The 16,306-nt window shown below is 44.7% G+C and overlaps 1 protein-coding gene across 2 annotated transcripts in view; it reads right to left on the bottom strand.

Annotated features, from left to right (window-relative positions):
- Positions 1-15,994, bottom strand: part of CDK2 (cyclin dependent kinase 2) — a 48,200-nt gene extending 32,206 nt beyond the window's left edge. For both annotated transcript variants that reach the window (XM_073663712.1, XM_073663713.1), the window contains exons 1-3: positions 15,594-15,994; positions 1,104-1,181; positions 902-1,022 (exon numbers count right to left, since the gene is read on the bottom strand). In XM_073663712.1, the coding sequence (XP_073519813.1) occupies positions 902-1,022; positions 1,104-1,181; positions 15,594-15,709 (315 nt within the window). In that variant the 5' untranslated portion in view covers positions 15,710-15,994. The remainder of the gene's footprint in view (positions 1-901; positions 1,023-1,103; positions 1,182-15,593) is intronic.
- Between the last annotated feature and the right edge of the window lie 312 nt (positions 15,995-16,306).

Genomic DNA, 16,306 nt, shown 5'->3' with positions numbered 1-16,306 from the left:
TTATATTGCTGTATGTAATACCATGTTTATCAAGTTTGATATTTATCAGGTTCTGAAAATTGACAGCCCTTCAACATCAGATAAGTTGTCTTGCCATACTCTCTTCTGTCCGATCTGACATTGCGCATGGAGAGGCAACACTCTGCCTGATCTCATATCAGATGGGAGAGTATGCCTGGACAACCTTTAATACCACCTGACTACAAATCATGAGACCATCGGCTGTCATCCACTACACCTAGCTTGGTCTTGGTGCGAAGGACTTCTAGTAGCCTAGCGAGAGTAGACATGTATGAAAACCTAGGAACATACAGAAATGCACACAAAGTCACAGATACACTGAAATCTGCATTAGAAAGTGAACCTGAAGCTGATTCATGCTGCCCGAACCACATGCCGCACACAATCACAGACAGGATGAATCAGACACTCGCTCTGACGTTTCAGAGAAGATATACGTTTAAAAGTCGGCTGGGCACTCTGCAGCTGGAGTGACTAGTCCAAGAGGATGGTCCCTGGCGCCTTCTTCCCCCACTCCACCTTTGAACAAGAATTCTCTCCCTATGCACACAACACACACACACACAAAGTCAGACTCAGATTGATGCTGGATGTGGTCCGAGCACCATGAATCACGTGCCAGGTTCACTTTATGACGCAACATTAGAGCTTGCGATGCATCACTGCACAGACAGTTTTAAAAAGTTAGGAGCCTGAGAAAGCCAGAATATAAACCACTAAAGTAGAAGTCCAAGAAAAATTTTAGTTTCAAAGAATGGTAGTTATATTACCAAATCTCAGTAAAAAAAAAAACAAAACAATCAATCACAAAACATATCCAAAAAATAAACACTTGCCAAGCAGTCTAAAGTTCAGTGTAGCTGACAATACTTTTACTCACTTTAACAAGAGTCAATGGGATCCCTGTTATATTAGAGCTGTCCATAAATTTCTTCAGATCCTGGTTAAGAAACTCAAAGACCAGATACAGCTTGTTCTCGGTGTGAATGACATCCAGTAGCCTAGCAAGAGTAGACATGTATGAATAAAACCTAGTAACAAAAATGAACACAAAATCACAGATACATTGAAGAGCCACTGACCTGACTATGTTGGGATGGTTAAGTTCCTTGAGCAGCGAAATTTCTCTGATGGCAGTGCTTGGTACGCCTTCTGTCTCCCTAGGAGAAAAATGACAAGTGAACATTTTCTTCTAACTTGTGCTTTTTTCTGCACTAAAAACAAAAAACAAAACAAAGTTAAAATAGGAGGTGCTGAGCAGAGCTTCTAGGAGACAATACTGTGCCAACAAAATATAAAAGCACTATGGGGCTCATTTACTAAAGCAATCTTAACTTTTAGACAATGCAAATGTAGACTAGATAGTCTTAAAATGGACCAAAATTACCAAAGGGGCTCATGATTGTTGATAAAACTGGCACATCTGTAGACTGTGTAGTCTAAGGTCCCAATTCAACAATGTTCAGCCCGATCTGGAGTCAGGCGCTCCTTATCTTTCCATATGAGTGACCCATTTTGCCATTCCTATCATCTGCACTAACCTGGTATGTTTGTAAGCTGACTACAGCACGACCCCCTGTTTAACACTTTCTTTTCTTTATGACTAGCCCGTTTTCGGCTACGGGCCCACGATGCAGAAATGTAGCAGAAATTTCCTGAGCATTTCTGCATCTCCTTGGCAGAAAAAACGCATGCGGAGTTTACATGCATTTTTTTTTTCTGCCAGGGATAAGCGTTTTTGCATGCATTTCTGCATGCGTTTTTCAAGCGCTTTTCCAAGCGATTTTGAGCATCACTTGGAAAAGTGCTTGACAAGTTGGTCACAATATAAATCCATGCAACTGGCATAGATTTATAACCTGTGACCAACTTATGCTGCTTTAAATGCAGCATCAATACTTAAAAAAAAAAAAAAAAAACGTAAAAAATATTACTCTCCTCTCCAGTGGCGTGCTCTGTGATCGGCACCCCGCGGTGTTCAGAAAGGACCTGCGCTGACGTCATTTAGTCAGCTGACAGGTCGTGTGACCATCACATAACTAAATGATGTCACCGCAGGTCCTTTCAGAACACGTCACTGGAGAAAAGAGTATAATATTTTTTAAGGGGTTTTTTTTTTTTTTTTTTTTTACTAGTGGTTCCCAGGTCTGGAGGAGAGTCTCCTCTTCTCCAGACTCTGGTACCATACACACATTGAACCGCATGCATACATGTTATGCGGGTAAATGCAAGTGAACGGCGAATAAATGGTTGTGCTGCGATTTTTTCCGCAATGATAATCTGCAGCGGAAATTCGCACATGCGGATTATCATTGGGAAACATGGCAGAGTTTTTAATGCGTTTTCGTGGGGGAAATGGGGCCACGGAAACGCATTAAATCCACATCGTGGGCCCAATTTGTAATTATCTGATAAACCTGGGTCAGAGGCCTCCCCCCCCTTTAACAGCTGAATGCATTTGCTAGCATATATATTGTGAAGCCTAAGTCTGGCCAATGTGAAGTCACCAATTGTGATGAAACAAATGTGGCATTGAATTAATCCTGAACTGGAACCAAAAGGAAACAGGATACCCAGGCAACGTAAATTATGTTTCTGTTTGTCTTCACTCTCTCCTCTATAGTCCTTCACTTTCTACTAACCCCCCCTAACACCTACACCGTGTTCCAAATTATTATGCAAATAATATTTTCTCAGATTTACCCAAATTACCTATATGAAGTGCAGTCATTGTAATTTCCAGTCAAATAACTATTAGAGTACAATTGAAAGGTTTTTGTACAAACTGCCTATGATAACAGTATATTTTTAAAAAAATACACAACTCAAACTGCACTCAAAATGCATGTTCCAAATTATTATGCACAGCAGAGTTTTCAACCTTTTCATTTTAATAAAGAACAAAAAAATGGTCATTTTTGAAATTATAAGCATTAGCAGGTTATTACAAACTGAAATCAAACAGTTTTCAACTCAAAACTTTATTCTAGGTGATGTTACATTTGCACATAGGACTGCTTGTTCGAAAGGAGCTTCTGAACTCTCTCATCCATTGAATTTGTCAGGTTTTGGATGGTTTCTGCTTCAATTGTTTTGCATGAGGACAGAATACCCTCCCAGAGCTGTTGCTTAGATGTGAACTGCCTCCCGCCATCATAGACACTCCTTTTGATGATGCTCCAGAGGTTCTCAATGGGGTTGAGGTCAGGGGAGCATGGGTGCCACACCATAAGTTTGTCCCCTTTTATGCCCTTAGCAGCCAGAGATGCAGATGTGTTATGTGCAGCATGAGACGGTGCATTATCATGCATGAAAATGATCTTGCTGCGGAATGCACGGTTCTTCTTCTTGAACCATGGAAGGAAGTGCTGTTTGAGAAACTCAACATACATTATGGAGTTCATCTTTACCCCTTCAGGAATCCTAAAAGGGCCGACAATCTCTCTCCCCATGATTCCAGCCCAAAACATTACTCCACCTCCTCCTTGTTAGCGCCGTAGCCGTGTTATGGGGTGTCCATCAACCAGCCATCCTCCACTCCATCCATCTGGACCATCGAGATTATTTCACGCCACTTCAATTGTACTCTAATAGTTATTTGACTGGAAAATTACAATGACTGCAATTCATATAGGTAATTTGGGAAAATCTGAGAAAATATTATTTGCATAATAATTTGGAACAAAGTGTAGTAAGAAACTCTTCATTTCTCCCTCCATCCTCTCCACTCATCTCACCTCCTCCTCAGAACTATTCCTCAATATTCACTCCTGTGTCTCCAAACACAGACAACCACTTCATGCCCTCTCCTGCTCCCACCTGCTAACACTTTCCCTGCTCCTTCTGACTGCCAGCGATATCTCTCCAAATCCTGGTCCTCCTCACCACATCCCCAGTCACTTCCACCACCTACCCACAATCTGTCACAAACTCTCACAACCCTTCTAACCTTATTCCCATGCGCCCAGCCCCGCCTCCCCAGCCCCATTAACAGGAGCTCTATGGAACGCTCGCTCCGTGAGCAACAAACTTTCCTACATCCATGATCTTTTCATTATTAACAAACTCTCCTTCCTTGGCATCACAGAAACCTGGCTCACCCCCTCTGACACTGCCTCCCTAGCTGCACTTTCGTATGGTGGATTCCATCTTTCTCACACCCCTCGCTCCAATGGCAAGCATGGTGGAATAGTAGGTTTTCTCTTGTCAGGCAACTGCTCCTTCACCCATATCTCACTGCTACCCTCCATTACTCTCCCCTCCTTTGAAGTGCACTGTTTGCGCATCTACTCCCCCTCCAACTGGCTGTCGTTTACCGCCCCCCAGGACTAGCCACCACCTTCTTTGACCACTTCACCACCTGGCTCCTTCATTTCCTTTCCGCTGACATCCCCAATATCATCATGGGTGACTTCAACATCCTCATTGACACTTCTCACTCATGTGTCTCAAAGCTTCTATCCCTCACTTCCTCCTTCGGCCTTGCTCAATGGTCTTCAGCCCCCACTCACTGGACCTCATCTTCACCCGCTTCTGTTCCCTATCTAACCTCTCCCTCTTTCTGACAACAATCTACTCACATTCTCTTCCCTCTCCTCTCCAGGTGCACAAGCACCACTCCACAAACTTACACACCCACGCAGAAATCTCCTTGACCTACACGTACTCTCTGAATCCCTCGCTCTCTCTCTCTCACAGGCATAAGTTCATTACACGATGCAAATGCTGCTGCGACTTTATATAATGCCACAACAGCTGCAGCTGTCAATTCGGTCGCCCCACCTCACACATACCACAGCTCGCTCACTCAACCGACAACCCTGGCACACCAACCTGACTAAAAAACAGCAAAGGGCCTCCAGGGTTGCTGAGCGGAAATGGAAAAGGTCCCACTCCAATGAGCACTTCATCGCATTCAAACAGTCCCTCACTACCTTCAAGTCCACACTCACTGCAGCAAAACAAACATACTTCTCATCTTTCATCTCCTCCCTGTCTCACAACCCTAAACAGCTATTCAACACCTTCAATTCTCTCCTCCACCCCCCCGCGCATCTCCCCCCTCTCATCTCAGCCGAAGACTGCCTCATTCTTCAAGCAGAAGATTGATACCATCAGACAACACTTTTGTCTAAAGTCCCCTCAGCCCCTCCTCACACCTACTCAATTATCCTCTCCACCATTATGGACGATCAAGTCTCCTCTTTACTCTCCAAATCACACCTCACCACCTGCGAACTTGACCCAATCCAGTCCCACCTCATCCCAAATCTTACCACTATCTTCATCCCAACCCTAACCCACCTTTTCAACTTGTAACTAACAACTGGTGTCTTCCCCTCATGCTTCAAACATGCCTCGATCACACCCATCCTCAAAAAGCCATCCCTTGACCCATCCTCTCTGACTAGCTATCGCCCTATATCACGTCTCCCCTATGCCTCAAAACTACTGGAACACCACGTCCATTCTGAACGGTCCTCCCACCTCTCCTCTTGCTCCCTCTTTGACAGCCTCCAATCTGGCTTCTGACCGCACCACTCCACTGAAACTGCCCTGATTAAAGTCATCAATGACCTACTTACTGCCAAATCCAAGCGACACTACTCTGTCCTCCTCCCCCTGGACCAGTCATCTGCTTTTGACACAGTGAACCATTCCCTCATCTCTTGGCATCTAGGACTTGGCCCTATCTTGGATCTCTTCATACATAACTGACCGGACATTCAGTGTCTCCCACTCTCACACCACCTCCTTATCTCACCCCCTATCTGTCGGTCTCCCCCAAGGTTCAGTCCTAGGAGCCCTGCACTTCTCCATCTACACCTTCGGCCTGGGACAGCTCATAGAGTCCCATGGCTTTCAGTATCACCTCTATGCTGACGACTAGTGTTGAACGAATTTATTCAGCATTTCAAGTTCGTGTTTCCGGCTTGCTCGCGCCAACAAAAATAAAATAAATAAATTATCGGCTCTGCCCACGAACATCCCTGATTTGCCACGCAGATGACATCTGATGACACACAGATCTACCTCTCTGGACCCGATATGTCCTTCCTACTAACCATAATATTACAATGTCTGTCCGCTATCTCATCCTTCTTCTCTGACAGATTTTTTAAACTTAACATGGCCAAAACAGAATTCATCTTTCCACTGTCTCACTCACCCCCCCCCATCTAACCTATCCATCAAAGTCAATGGCTGCCAACTCTCCCCAGTGCCACAAGCCTGCTGCCTCGGTGTAACCCTGGAGTCTGATCTCTCCTTTAAACCACATATCCAAGCCCTTTCCACTTCCTGCTGACTCCAACTCAAAAATATCTCCCGGATCCACACATTCCTCAACCATGAATCTGCAAAAACACTAGTGCACGCCCTCATCATCTCCCGCCTCAACTACTGCAACCTCTTGCTCTGTGGCTTCCCTTCTACCACTCTCGCACCCCTCCAATCTATCCTAAACTCTGCTGCCCGACTAATCCACCTGTCCCCCTGCTATTCCCTGGCCTCTCCTCTCTCAATCCCTTCACTGGCTCCCCAATGCCCAGAGACTCCAGTTCAAAACCCTAACCATGGCATACAAAGCCATCCACAACCTGTCTCCCCCATACATCTGTGACCTAGTCTCCCGGTACTTACCTGGACGCAACCTCCGATCCTCACAAGATCTCCTTCCCTGCTCCCCTCTTCCCACAATTGCATACAAGATTTGTCCTGTGCATCCCCCCTACTCTTGAACTCTGTACCCCAACACATCAGACTCTCACCTACCGTGGAAATCTTCAAAAGGAACCTGAAGACCCACCTCTTGCGACAAGCCTACAACCAGCAGTAACCCTCGCTCCACCATTTGCTGCATGACCAGCTGTACCCTCACCTACTGCATCCTTACCCATCCCCTGTAGATTGTGAGCCCTCGCGGGCAGGGTCCTCACTCCTCCTGTACCAGTCGCCGACTTGTATTGTTCAAAATTTAATGTAATTGTTTGTGCTATGTAAGGTATATCCCTTTCACATGTAAAGCACCACGGAATGAATGGCGCTATAATAATTAAGACGCATATGACTGTTATCGAATTTGATGCATCTGAAAAGTGATGGGTGCCTCCGTGTGCACCTCACCATAAATCTTAAGGAATGCCGCTGCCAATCATGAATGTGCCATGCCCATGAAAGACCATCTTTTGGGGGATAAATTAAAAAAAGAACTCGCTTGAATTCCCCCCCGAATTCAACAGTCTATGGAAAAAAAAACGTCAGGGATGTACGTACTGACCGCGGGACTCCTAACTCAGCCTCATGTATTCCATTCAAGAGGGCAGACCATCAGTCTGCAGCAGGGCTGTGGAGTCGGAGCCCATTGTGGTGTAGTCGGTATAAAATGGACCGACTCCTAAAATACATAATAAATTGGGTTCAGTCGTTCAGTGCAGGATGTGCTTAAAATGTTTTCATAAGAATTAGGGAAAGTTATGAAATGTACTATAAATTTCTGTTCCTGACCTAAGGGTCTCGGCTTTTAGTTGAGATGAATCTCAGCAGCACTTTATGTACACGCTCAGTAGTGAGGCCGTGCTGTGGAGTCAGAGTCAGGGAAATTGAGGAGTCGGAGTTGGTGGTTTGGTTTACCGACTTCACATCCCTGGTCTGCACAAAGACCACATTTCACAGCAGACTCCAGTGGTGGTCATGTAAAGATCGCCATGTGCGCCACCTAGTGGTCGGCGCTCATAGCACAGGAGCATTTCTGCTACATAGAGGTGATCTGCTCATCGCCTCTATGTAGCCGAGGCGGACAGTTGCTGCTTCTAGTCTCCTATGAAGACTATAGAAGCAAGAAAAAAGTGTAAAAAAAAAAAAAAGTTAAAAAAGCATAAAACTTTAAATCACCCCTGTTTTGCCCCATTCAAAATAAAAAATAAACCCCACATACACATATTTGGTATCGCTGAGTTCAGAATCGTCCGATCAATATAAAAAAAAAAGAATCCGATCGGTAAACGGCGTAACGAGAAAAAAATTCCAAATGCCAGACATACGTTTTTTTTTTTTTGTCGACCCAACATTGCAATAAAATGCAATAACGGGCGATCAAAACATCGTATCTACCCCAAAATAGTATCAATAAAAAAGTCAGCCCAGCGCACAAAAAAATAAGTCCTCACCCGGCCCCAGAAAAATGGCGCCATATTTTTTTTTAGCAAACTTTGGATTTTTTTTTCACCACTTAAGACACCAAACATGTATAGGTTCTTTTTTATTTAAGAACTTGTAATGACCTGGAGAATAATAATGGCAAGCCAGTTTTACCATCCAGCGAACGTGGTAAGAAAAAAAAAAACTGTGGTATTGCATTTTTTTTTGCAATGTCACCGCACTTGGATTTTTTTTTTCTCCGTTTTCCAGTACATGATATGGTAAAACTAGTAATGGCGTTTAAAAGTACAACTCGTCCCGCAAAAAATAAGCCCTCACATGGCCATATTGCCAAAAAAAAAAAAAACGCTATGGCTCTGGGAACAAAAGACGAAAATACAAAAAATGGAAAATCCCAAGGTCATGAAGGGGTTAAATTAATAAAAATATATACAGCACATGGACACGTGAAGTACAAACTCTGCGTGAAACAGTCTGCTATGTGCCCTGTTTTGTTATTTACATCAGTCTTCTAAATGAGGACAGAATGACCATAATAAATCAATAACTACACTAAAAGGTCTGAAATTATTTGGACAGCAGAACCATTTCCCAAAGCCTGAAATGGATACATAAAATGCTACTTCATAGCTTCATCCTACTATATGAAGCCCAAAAGGAACACACATTGGGTGAAATAAGTGTTGAACACGTCACCAATTTTCTAAAGGTGCTTTTGACATGAAATGCTCACCAGACGCAGGTAACAACCCATCCAATCCACACAGGCAAAGAAATCATACCACACATATCCATAGATTAGCTCCACGTGTACAGCCACTTGTTTCCACGCCCCTGTGCCCTGCCACTTTTTTCTACAACCCTCCGTTTGACTCCCTGGTATGTATAGACAGGGTCTTCATGGATTGTACATTATAGACAAATGATCGTATATGGCAGTTATTTGTGCACACTATTGGTTAGGGGTGTATAAGTGATCCTTCAGTGCATTGCACTGACTGTTAATATATGCCAATATATATGCATCTGCAAACTGTGGATTATAGTATATGCTGTACTCAGTGGAGCCATTCTTTCAAGGTTTATATTGGATATATTTATATCTTACCCTAAATCATGCTTGTCATTCATAATAAAGTCTATTGAATTATTTTGTAAAATGAAGGCTTATTGATCGTTCTTTGTCCTCTTGCGCTATAGATTAAGTGATGTGTAATAAGAAATGACAGGGAAAAAGTATTGAACGTGTTTACTGAAATTTAAATTAATACAAAAGCCTTTGTTTGAGATGAAGATGCAAGATGCCTCCTGTATGAACTAGTCACATGCATTGCTCGGGTGTGATTTTGGCCCATTCTTCCACACAGACTCCTCAAATCCTGAAGGTCAGAGCTTCTTCTATGAACTCGGAGCTTTAGTTCCTTCCATAAATTTTCTATTAGATTCAGGTCAGGTGATTGGCTGGGCCATTCTAGCAGATTTATTTTCTCTGACACCAATTGGAGTATCGCTGGCCGTATGTTTGGGATCATAGTCTTGCTGAAACGTCCACCCATTTCATTATTCCTTGTAATGGCAGCAAAATTTTTATCAAGAATGTCTAGGTACATTTGTCCATTCATCCTTCCTTCACTTGCCAGTGCCGTATGGTGAAAAACAGCCCCACACCATGACATTCCCACCTCCAGTCTTCACTGTTGATATGGTGTTTTTTGGGGTGATATGCAGAGCCTTTTGGCCTTCAAACATGGAGTGTATTATGGCATCCAAAGAGTTCAATTTTGGTCTTATCCGACTAAACTATATTCTCCTAGTATTTCAGACTCTAAATGTTAAGCATACTTTAAATGCACTTGAATATGCTTTTTGTTCAGCAATGGAGTCTTGCGTGGTGAGCGTATACAGGTCATGGAGGTTGAGGGCATTATTGTTTTCTTTGGTGCATAACTGAGCACCCTAGGCAAACTTGAGTAACGAGCACTTGTGCTCATCACTAATTACACTTAATAAAATATAGCTACCCATAATTTATTTATATAGCACCATTGATTCCATGGTGCTGTACATAAGAAGGAGCTACATACCAAATACAGATATCACTTACAGTAAATTAACTGATTGATTGGTACAGAGGGAAGAGGACCCTGCCCTTGCGGGCTTACATTCTACAGGAATGGGGAAGGAGACAGTAGGTTGGGGGGTTGCAGTAGCTCCGGTTTTGTTGAGGTGGCTGCAGGTAAGGTCATGGCAGGCTGTAAGCTTGTTTGAAGAGATTGGTTTTCAGGTTCCGTTTGAAGGATCCAAATGTGGAGGCTAATCGGACATGTTGAGGCGCAGAATTCCATAGGATGGGGAATATTCGGGAGAAATCTTGGAGGCGATTGGGTGCAATAAGTGTGGAGGAGAGGAGGTCCGGACATTACGTAAGGAAATGTATTGGGAGATTAGTTCAGAGATGTACAGAGGAGAGAGGTTATGGATGGCTTTGTAGGTCAGTGTTAGTAGTTTGAACTGGATACGCTGGGCAATTGGATTTGCAAAGGGGAATAGCAGAGGAGTAGCGAGGGGAGAGATGAACTAGTCGCGCAGCAGAATTAAGGATGGACTGGAGGGGTGTGAGTGTTAGAAGGTAGGCCACAGAGGAGGATGTTGCAATAGTCGAGGCGGGAGATGATCAGGGCATGCACAAGTAGTTTAGTAGATTGAGGGTTGAGGAAAGCATGGATTCTGGAAATATTTTTGAGCTGGAGGCGACAGGAGGTGGCAAGAGCTTGGATGTGGGGTTTGAAGGACAGGGCAAAGTCAAGGGTTACTCCGAGACAGCAGATTGCCGTTACAGGGGAAAGTGTTATGTCATTTATTGTGATAGAAAGATCAGGTGGGGGAAGATATGCGAGATGGGGAAAGATGAAGAGATCAGTTTTGTCCACATTGAGCTTAAGGAAGCAGGAGGAGAAGAAGGAGGATATGGCTGCTAGACATGCTGGGATTCTGGACAACAGAGAGGTGACATCTGGGCCAGAGAGGTAGACCTGGGTGTCATCAGCGTACAGATGGTACTGGAAGCCATGGGATTTTATGAGCTGTCCCAGGCCAAGGGTATAGACTAAGAGTAGGGGTCCTAGGACAAAGCCTTGAGGGACTGCAACAAAGAGGGGGCAGGGTGAGGAGGTAGTGTGGGAGAGGGAGACGCTAAAAGTGTGGTTGGAAATGTATGAGGAGATCCAGGATAGGGCAAGGTTTTTGACACCAAATGAAGAAAGGATCTGTAGTAGTAGGCAGCGGTCAACTGTCAAAAGCAGAGGACAGGTCAAGAAGAAGGAGTACAGAGAATTGTCTGTTAGCTTTGGCTGTAAGTCATTGGTGATTTTGGTAAGGGGGTGGAAGCTGGATTGTCGGTTGTCAGAGTTAGATGAGAAGTGAGAGGAAAGTTCAGCGTGAACATGTTGCTCGAGGAGTTGGGAGGCAACGATATGGGGCGGTAGCTGGATAAGGTGGTTGGGTCAAAAGATGGCTTTTTGAGGATGGGCGTGATTGTGGCATGTTTAAAGGCAGAAGAGAAGGTACCAGAAGTTAGTGATAGGTTGAAGAGATGGGATGAGTGTGGGGGTGAGGTTGGGGAGGAGGTGGGATGGGGTCGAGTGCACAGGTGACTTGTTCAATATTTATTTTACCCGCCGTAATACACTTCATATTTTATCCTGCTGTCGAAAAGGCATGTTTTTTTGTCAATAGGGAACAAACTAATGAACCGTATTTTGCAAACTATAAAACGCAGCCTAAACTTTAAGGTGCAAAATAGGAAAAAAAAAAAATTTCCAATAAAATGGTGGTGCGCCTTTTAGTCCGTCTTAACGGTAGCTTACCTGATGGGCGGCAGCAGTGGAGCAGAGGGGGTCACAGGAGGCAGGGTCGCTGCTTCATGAGGCCGGCGGTGGCAGAAGTGGGGCCATGCTGAGGGCACTGGGCTCTTAGAAGATGTTGGCTCTGGTGGGCGGAGTCCCCTTTCTCATATATATTTCACAGTGGTGGGCTTTGGGAAAATGGCCGCTGCAGGAAAATAACGCAGGAAAATATACAGGAAAGCTGGTTGACATCTTCTGAGAGCTCAGGGCCCGCAGCATCGTCCCACTCCTGCCGCCGTTGACCTCCAGAAGCAGCGACCCTGCCTCCCGTGACCCCGCTCCACCTTAGCCGCGCCACCCCAGTTAGATACCTTCGGATTACAAGATGCACCACCTTTTTCCTCCCAAATTTGGGAGAAAAAAAGTGAGCCTTATACAACCCCTGGCAAAAGTTATGGAATCACTGGGCTCGGAAGATGTTCATTCAGTTGTTTAATGTTGTTGAAACAAAACAGATCACAGACATGGAACAAAACTAAAGTCGTTTCAAATGGCAACTTTAGGGCTTTAAGAAACACTAAAAGAAATCGAGATTAAAAATGTGGTACTCAGTAAGGGTAATTTTTTTCAGACCAAGCAGAGGGAAAAAGTTATGGAATCATGAAAAACACACACAAAAGAACACTCCAATGCATCAACAAAATACTAGTGAACCACCTCTGGCTTTAATAACAGCTTGCAGTCTCTGAGGCATGGACTTAATGAGTGACAAACAGCACTCTTCATCAATCTGCCTCCAACTTTCTCTGATTGCTGTTGCCAGATCAGCTTTGCAGGTTGGAACCTTGTCATGGACCATTTTCTTCAACTTCCACCAAAGATTTTCAATTGGATTGAGATCTGGACTATTTGCAGGCCATGACATTGACCTTATGTGTCTTCTTTCAAGGAATGTTTTCACACTTTTTGCTCTATGGCAGGATGCATTGGAAAATGATGTCATCATCCCCAAACATCCTTTCAATTGATGGGATAAGAAAACCATCCAAAATATCAATGTAAACTTGGGCATTTATTGAAGATGTAATGACAGCCATCTCCCCAGTGCCTTTGCCTGTTCTCTTCATGCAGTCATCTTTATAAATCTCATTGGAACGGCACCAAACAAAAGTTCCAGCATCATCACCTTGCCCAATTCAGATTCGCGATTCATCACTGAATATAACTTCCATCCATCCAGTCATCCACAGTCCATGACTGCTTTTCCTTAGCCCATTGTAACCTTGTTTTTTTCTGTTTAGGTGTTAATGATGGCTTTTGTTTAGCTTTTCTGTATGTAAATCCCATTTCCTTTAGGCAGTTTCTTACAGTTCGGTCACAGACATTGACTCCAGTTTCCTCCCATTCGTTCCTCATTTGTTTTTTTGTGCATTTCCTGTTTTAGAGACATATTGCTCTAAGTTTCCGGTCTTGAAGCTTTGATGTCTTCCTTGGTCTACCAGTATGTTTGCCTTTAACAACCTACCCATGTTGTTTGTATTTGGTCCAGATTTTAGACACAGCTGACTTAACCAACATCTTTTGCAACATTGCGTGATGATTTACCTTCTTTTAAGAGTTTGATAATCTTCTCCTTTGTTTCAATTGACATCTCTCGTGTTGGAGCCATGATTCATGTCAGTCCACTTGGTGCAACAGCTCTCCAAGGTGTGATCACTTCTTTTTAGATGCAGACTAACGAGCAGATCTAATTTGATGCACGTGTTAGTTTTGGAAATAAAAATTTACAGGGTGATTCCATATTTTTTTCCTCAGAATTGAGTGATTCCATAATTTTTTCCCTCTGCTTGGTCTGAAAAAAAATTACCCTTACTGAGTACCACATTTTTTATCTTGATTTCTTTTAGTGTTTCTTAAAGCCCTAAAGTTGCCATTTGAAATGACTTTAGGTTTTGTGCCATGTCTGTGATCTGCTTTTTTCAACAACATTAAACAACTGAATGAACATCCTCCGAGCCCGGTGATTCCATAAATTTGCCAGGGGTTGTAATCCGAAAAATACGGTACTTTGTGCAGCACACGGTGACTCAGTGGTTAGCACTACAGCCTTGGGGTCCTAGGTTCAAATCCCACCAAGGACAACATATGCCAGGAGTTTGTATGGGTTTCCTCTGGGTTCTCCGATTTCTTCCCACACTCCAAAGACATACTGATAGGAAATTTATATTGCGAGCCCCAATGGGGACAGTGCCAATTATGTCTGTAAAGTGCTTTGGAATTAATGGCGTTATATAAGTAACAAATAAATAATAGTCTTGTTAGCCTCCGTTAGTGTTCTGTGTCGATACCATAGGAGAACTCTGCCTAAATCCAGGGCCAGAAAACTCGGACGATTGTCATCTGTGTATCCGTATTTTACATTGAGTGACATCCACATTAAAACATCAACACTTTAAAATGTATGTGATCAAATATAGATTTTTATGTTAATAATGTCAATAGATCTGTAAAAAAAAAAAAAAAAAAAAGTGTTATATGGTTGGTGCACTGCAATAGACGCCACCAACCAATCAGAGGCCAATAGCTGACGTCAGGGTACCAGACATTGGCAACTCATGGCAGTGACTTCATGCGTCGCCATAGCAGACCCGCCGGTTGATGTCACCCGCCAGCCTTTGATTGGTTGGCTATGTGTACTACATCACAGGGAGCCAGAGAGTCCCCACATTGCAATACACTTCAGCTGAGGATAGGTGGCCCCCCTCCCACATGGGCCCTGAAGAGGAGCGAAGGTTTTTGTGGTTTGTTTTTTAACTGCAGAATGGGGTACATGTATACTAGGAAGGGGCCCAGGATGGGGGGCATCACTACATAATGGGGGAGGAGGGGGCAGACTCGTATGTCTTTGTAGGAAATGGAATGCTACAAGGGCCCATACATCTGACCAACATGCTGAGGGGCCCCAGGTCCAAATTCTGCACCGGGGCCCATTGTACCGTAGCTACACAACTGGGCACAAGATAAGTGGAAAAGCCCTGCCAATATGCAGCTGTTAAGGATTCCCTGGGAACAAGAAGAAGATGTGGACAGTGGTTGCAGATTGGGGGCGTAAAGTGAGGCAAAGAAGGGTCCGCACCTCCACACACACAGCTCTGACTGCCTATGCACAGGGGGAGGAAGGGTCCGCGCACACAGCTCTGACTGCCTATGCACAGGGGGGGGGTGGAGGAGAGTCCGCACACAGCTCAGAGTTACTATGCACAGGGGGAGGAGGGTCTGCACCTCTGCACACACAAAGCTCTAACTGCCTATGCACAGGAGGAGGGTCCACACGTCAGCACACACACACCTCGGACTGCCTATGCACAGGAGGAGGGTCCGCATCTCTGCCCGCACAACTCTGACTGCCTATGCACAGGAGAGCGGGGCTGGGGGCAATTATACATGTGGCTTATTACTACACCACGTAAACAAGAGGCAGGATACAGCCCCACCCATGAGTCACAGAGCATGCTGCTGCTTGTAGTTCCCCTGCACGCAGCACCAGTCCCCACTCTCTGCACTTACGTGTCCAGGCGGATCTTCTTCAGAGCCACCACCTCTCCGGTCTCCCGGTTCCGCGCTTTGTACACGACCCCGTACGTGCCCTCCCCTATCTTCTCCACCTTCTGGAAGTTGTCCATGGCAGCTAAGGCCAAGCACTGTACAATTGGACCCGGGGCTGACCGGAAGCCTCGGCTAGAATCGGTAACGGAACCTTCCGGAATCCCTACAATGCTGAGCCCAAAATCTTCCCGCCACCAGTCAGCCACGCCCCGGCAACTTGCGATTGGTGGAGCAGAAGACCCTGCGGTGACGTCAGGCTCTGAATGGCGGCACTACTTCGCGCGTCGTAATTCCGACATAATGTGCGGAGACTACAGGAGATTCAATGACGCCGCGGAGCGTCCGCCGGACTCATGAGCGGGGAGGAGGTATAACGAGCGGCCACACACTGCCGCCACCGTCTGCACCACGTCACATCGCATTGATCACAAGCACACTTTCCAAAGGAAACCAATCACGCTCCTTTTTGGAGATTTTCTTTTACTGAAGCGGTTTTTTACTTATTTTCAGCTATCAGGATCATCTCCAGAGAAGGCCCGGTCCCGCACTTCATCTTTTCAACATCTATTGAGAAAGAAGACTAAAAAAACCACATGAACAGCAAAGTGGATTCCCATAGAAATGAACAGGAAGAGTCTGAGTTGGATCTTGAAGCGGATCAGCTCGAAAAAGCT

The sequence above is a fragment of the Phyllobates terribilis genome, unplaced genomic scaffold (assembly GCF_046119375.1).
Source record: "Phyllobates terribilis strain yellow unplaced genomic scaffold, ASM4611937v1 Scaffold_2__4_contigs__length_985480577, whole genome shotgun sequence".
Taxonomy (NCBI): domain Eukaryota; kingdom Metazoa; phylum Chordata; class Amphibia; order Anura; family Dendrobatidae; genus Phyllobates; species Phyllobates terribilis.
Note: the sequence above shows the minus strand (reverse complement) of the source record. Positions and strands in the feature narration are given on the sequence as shown.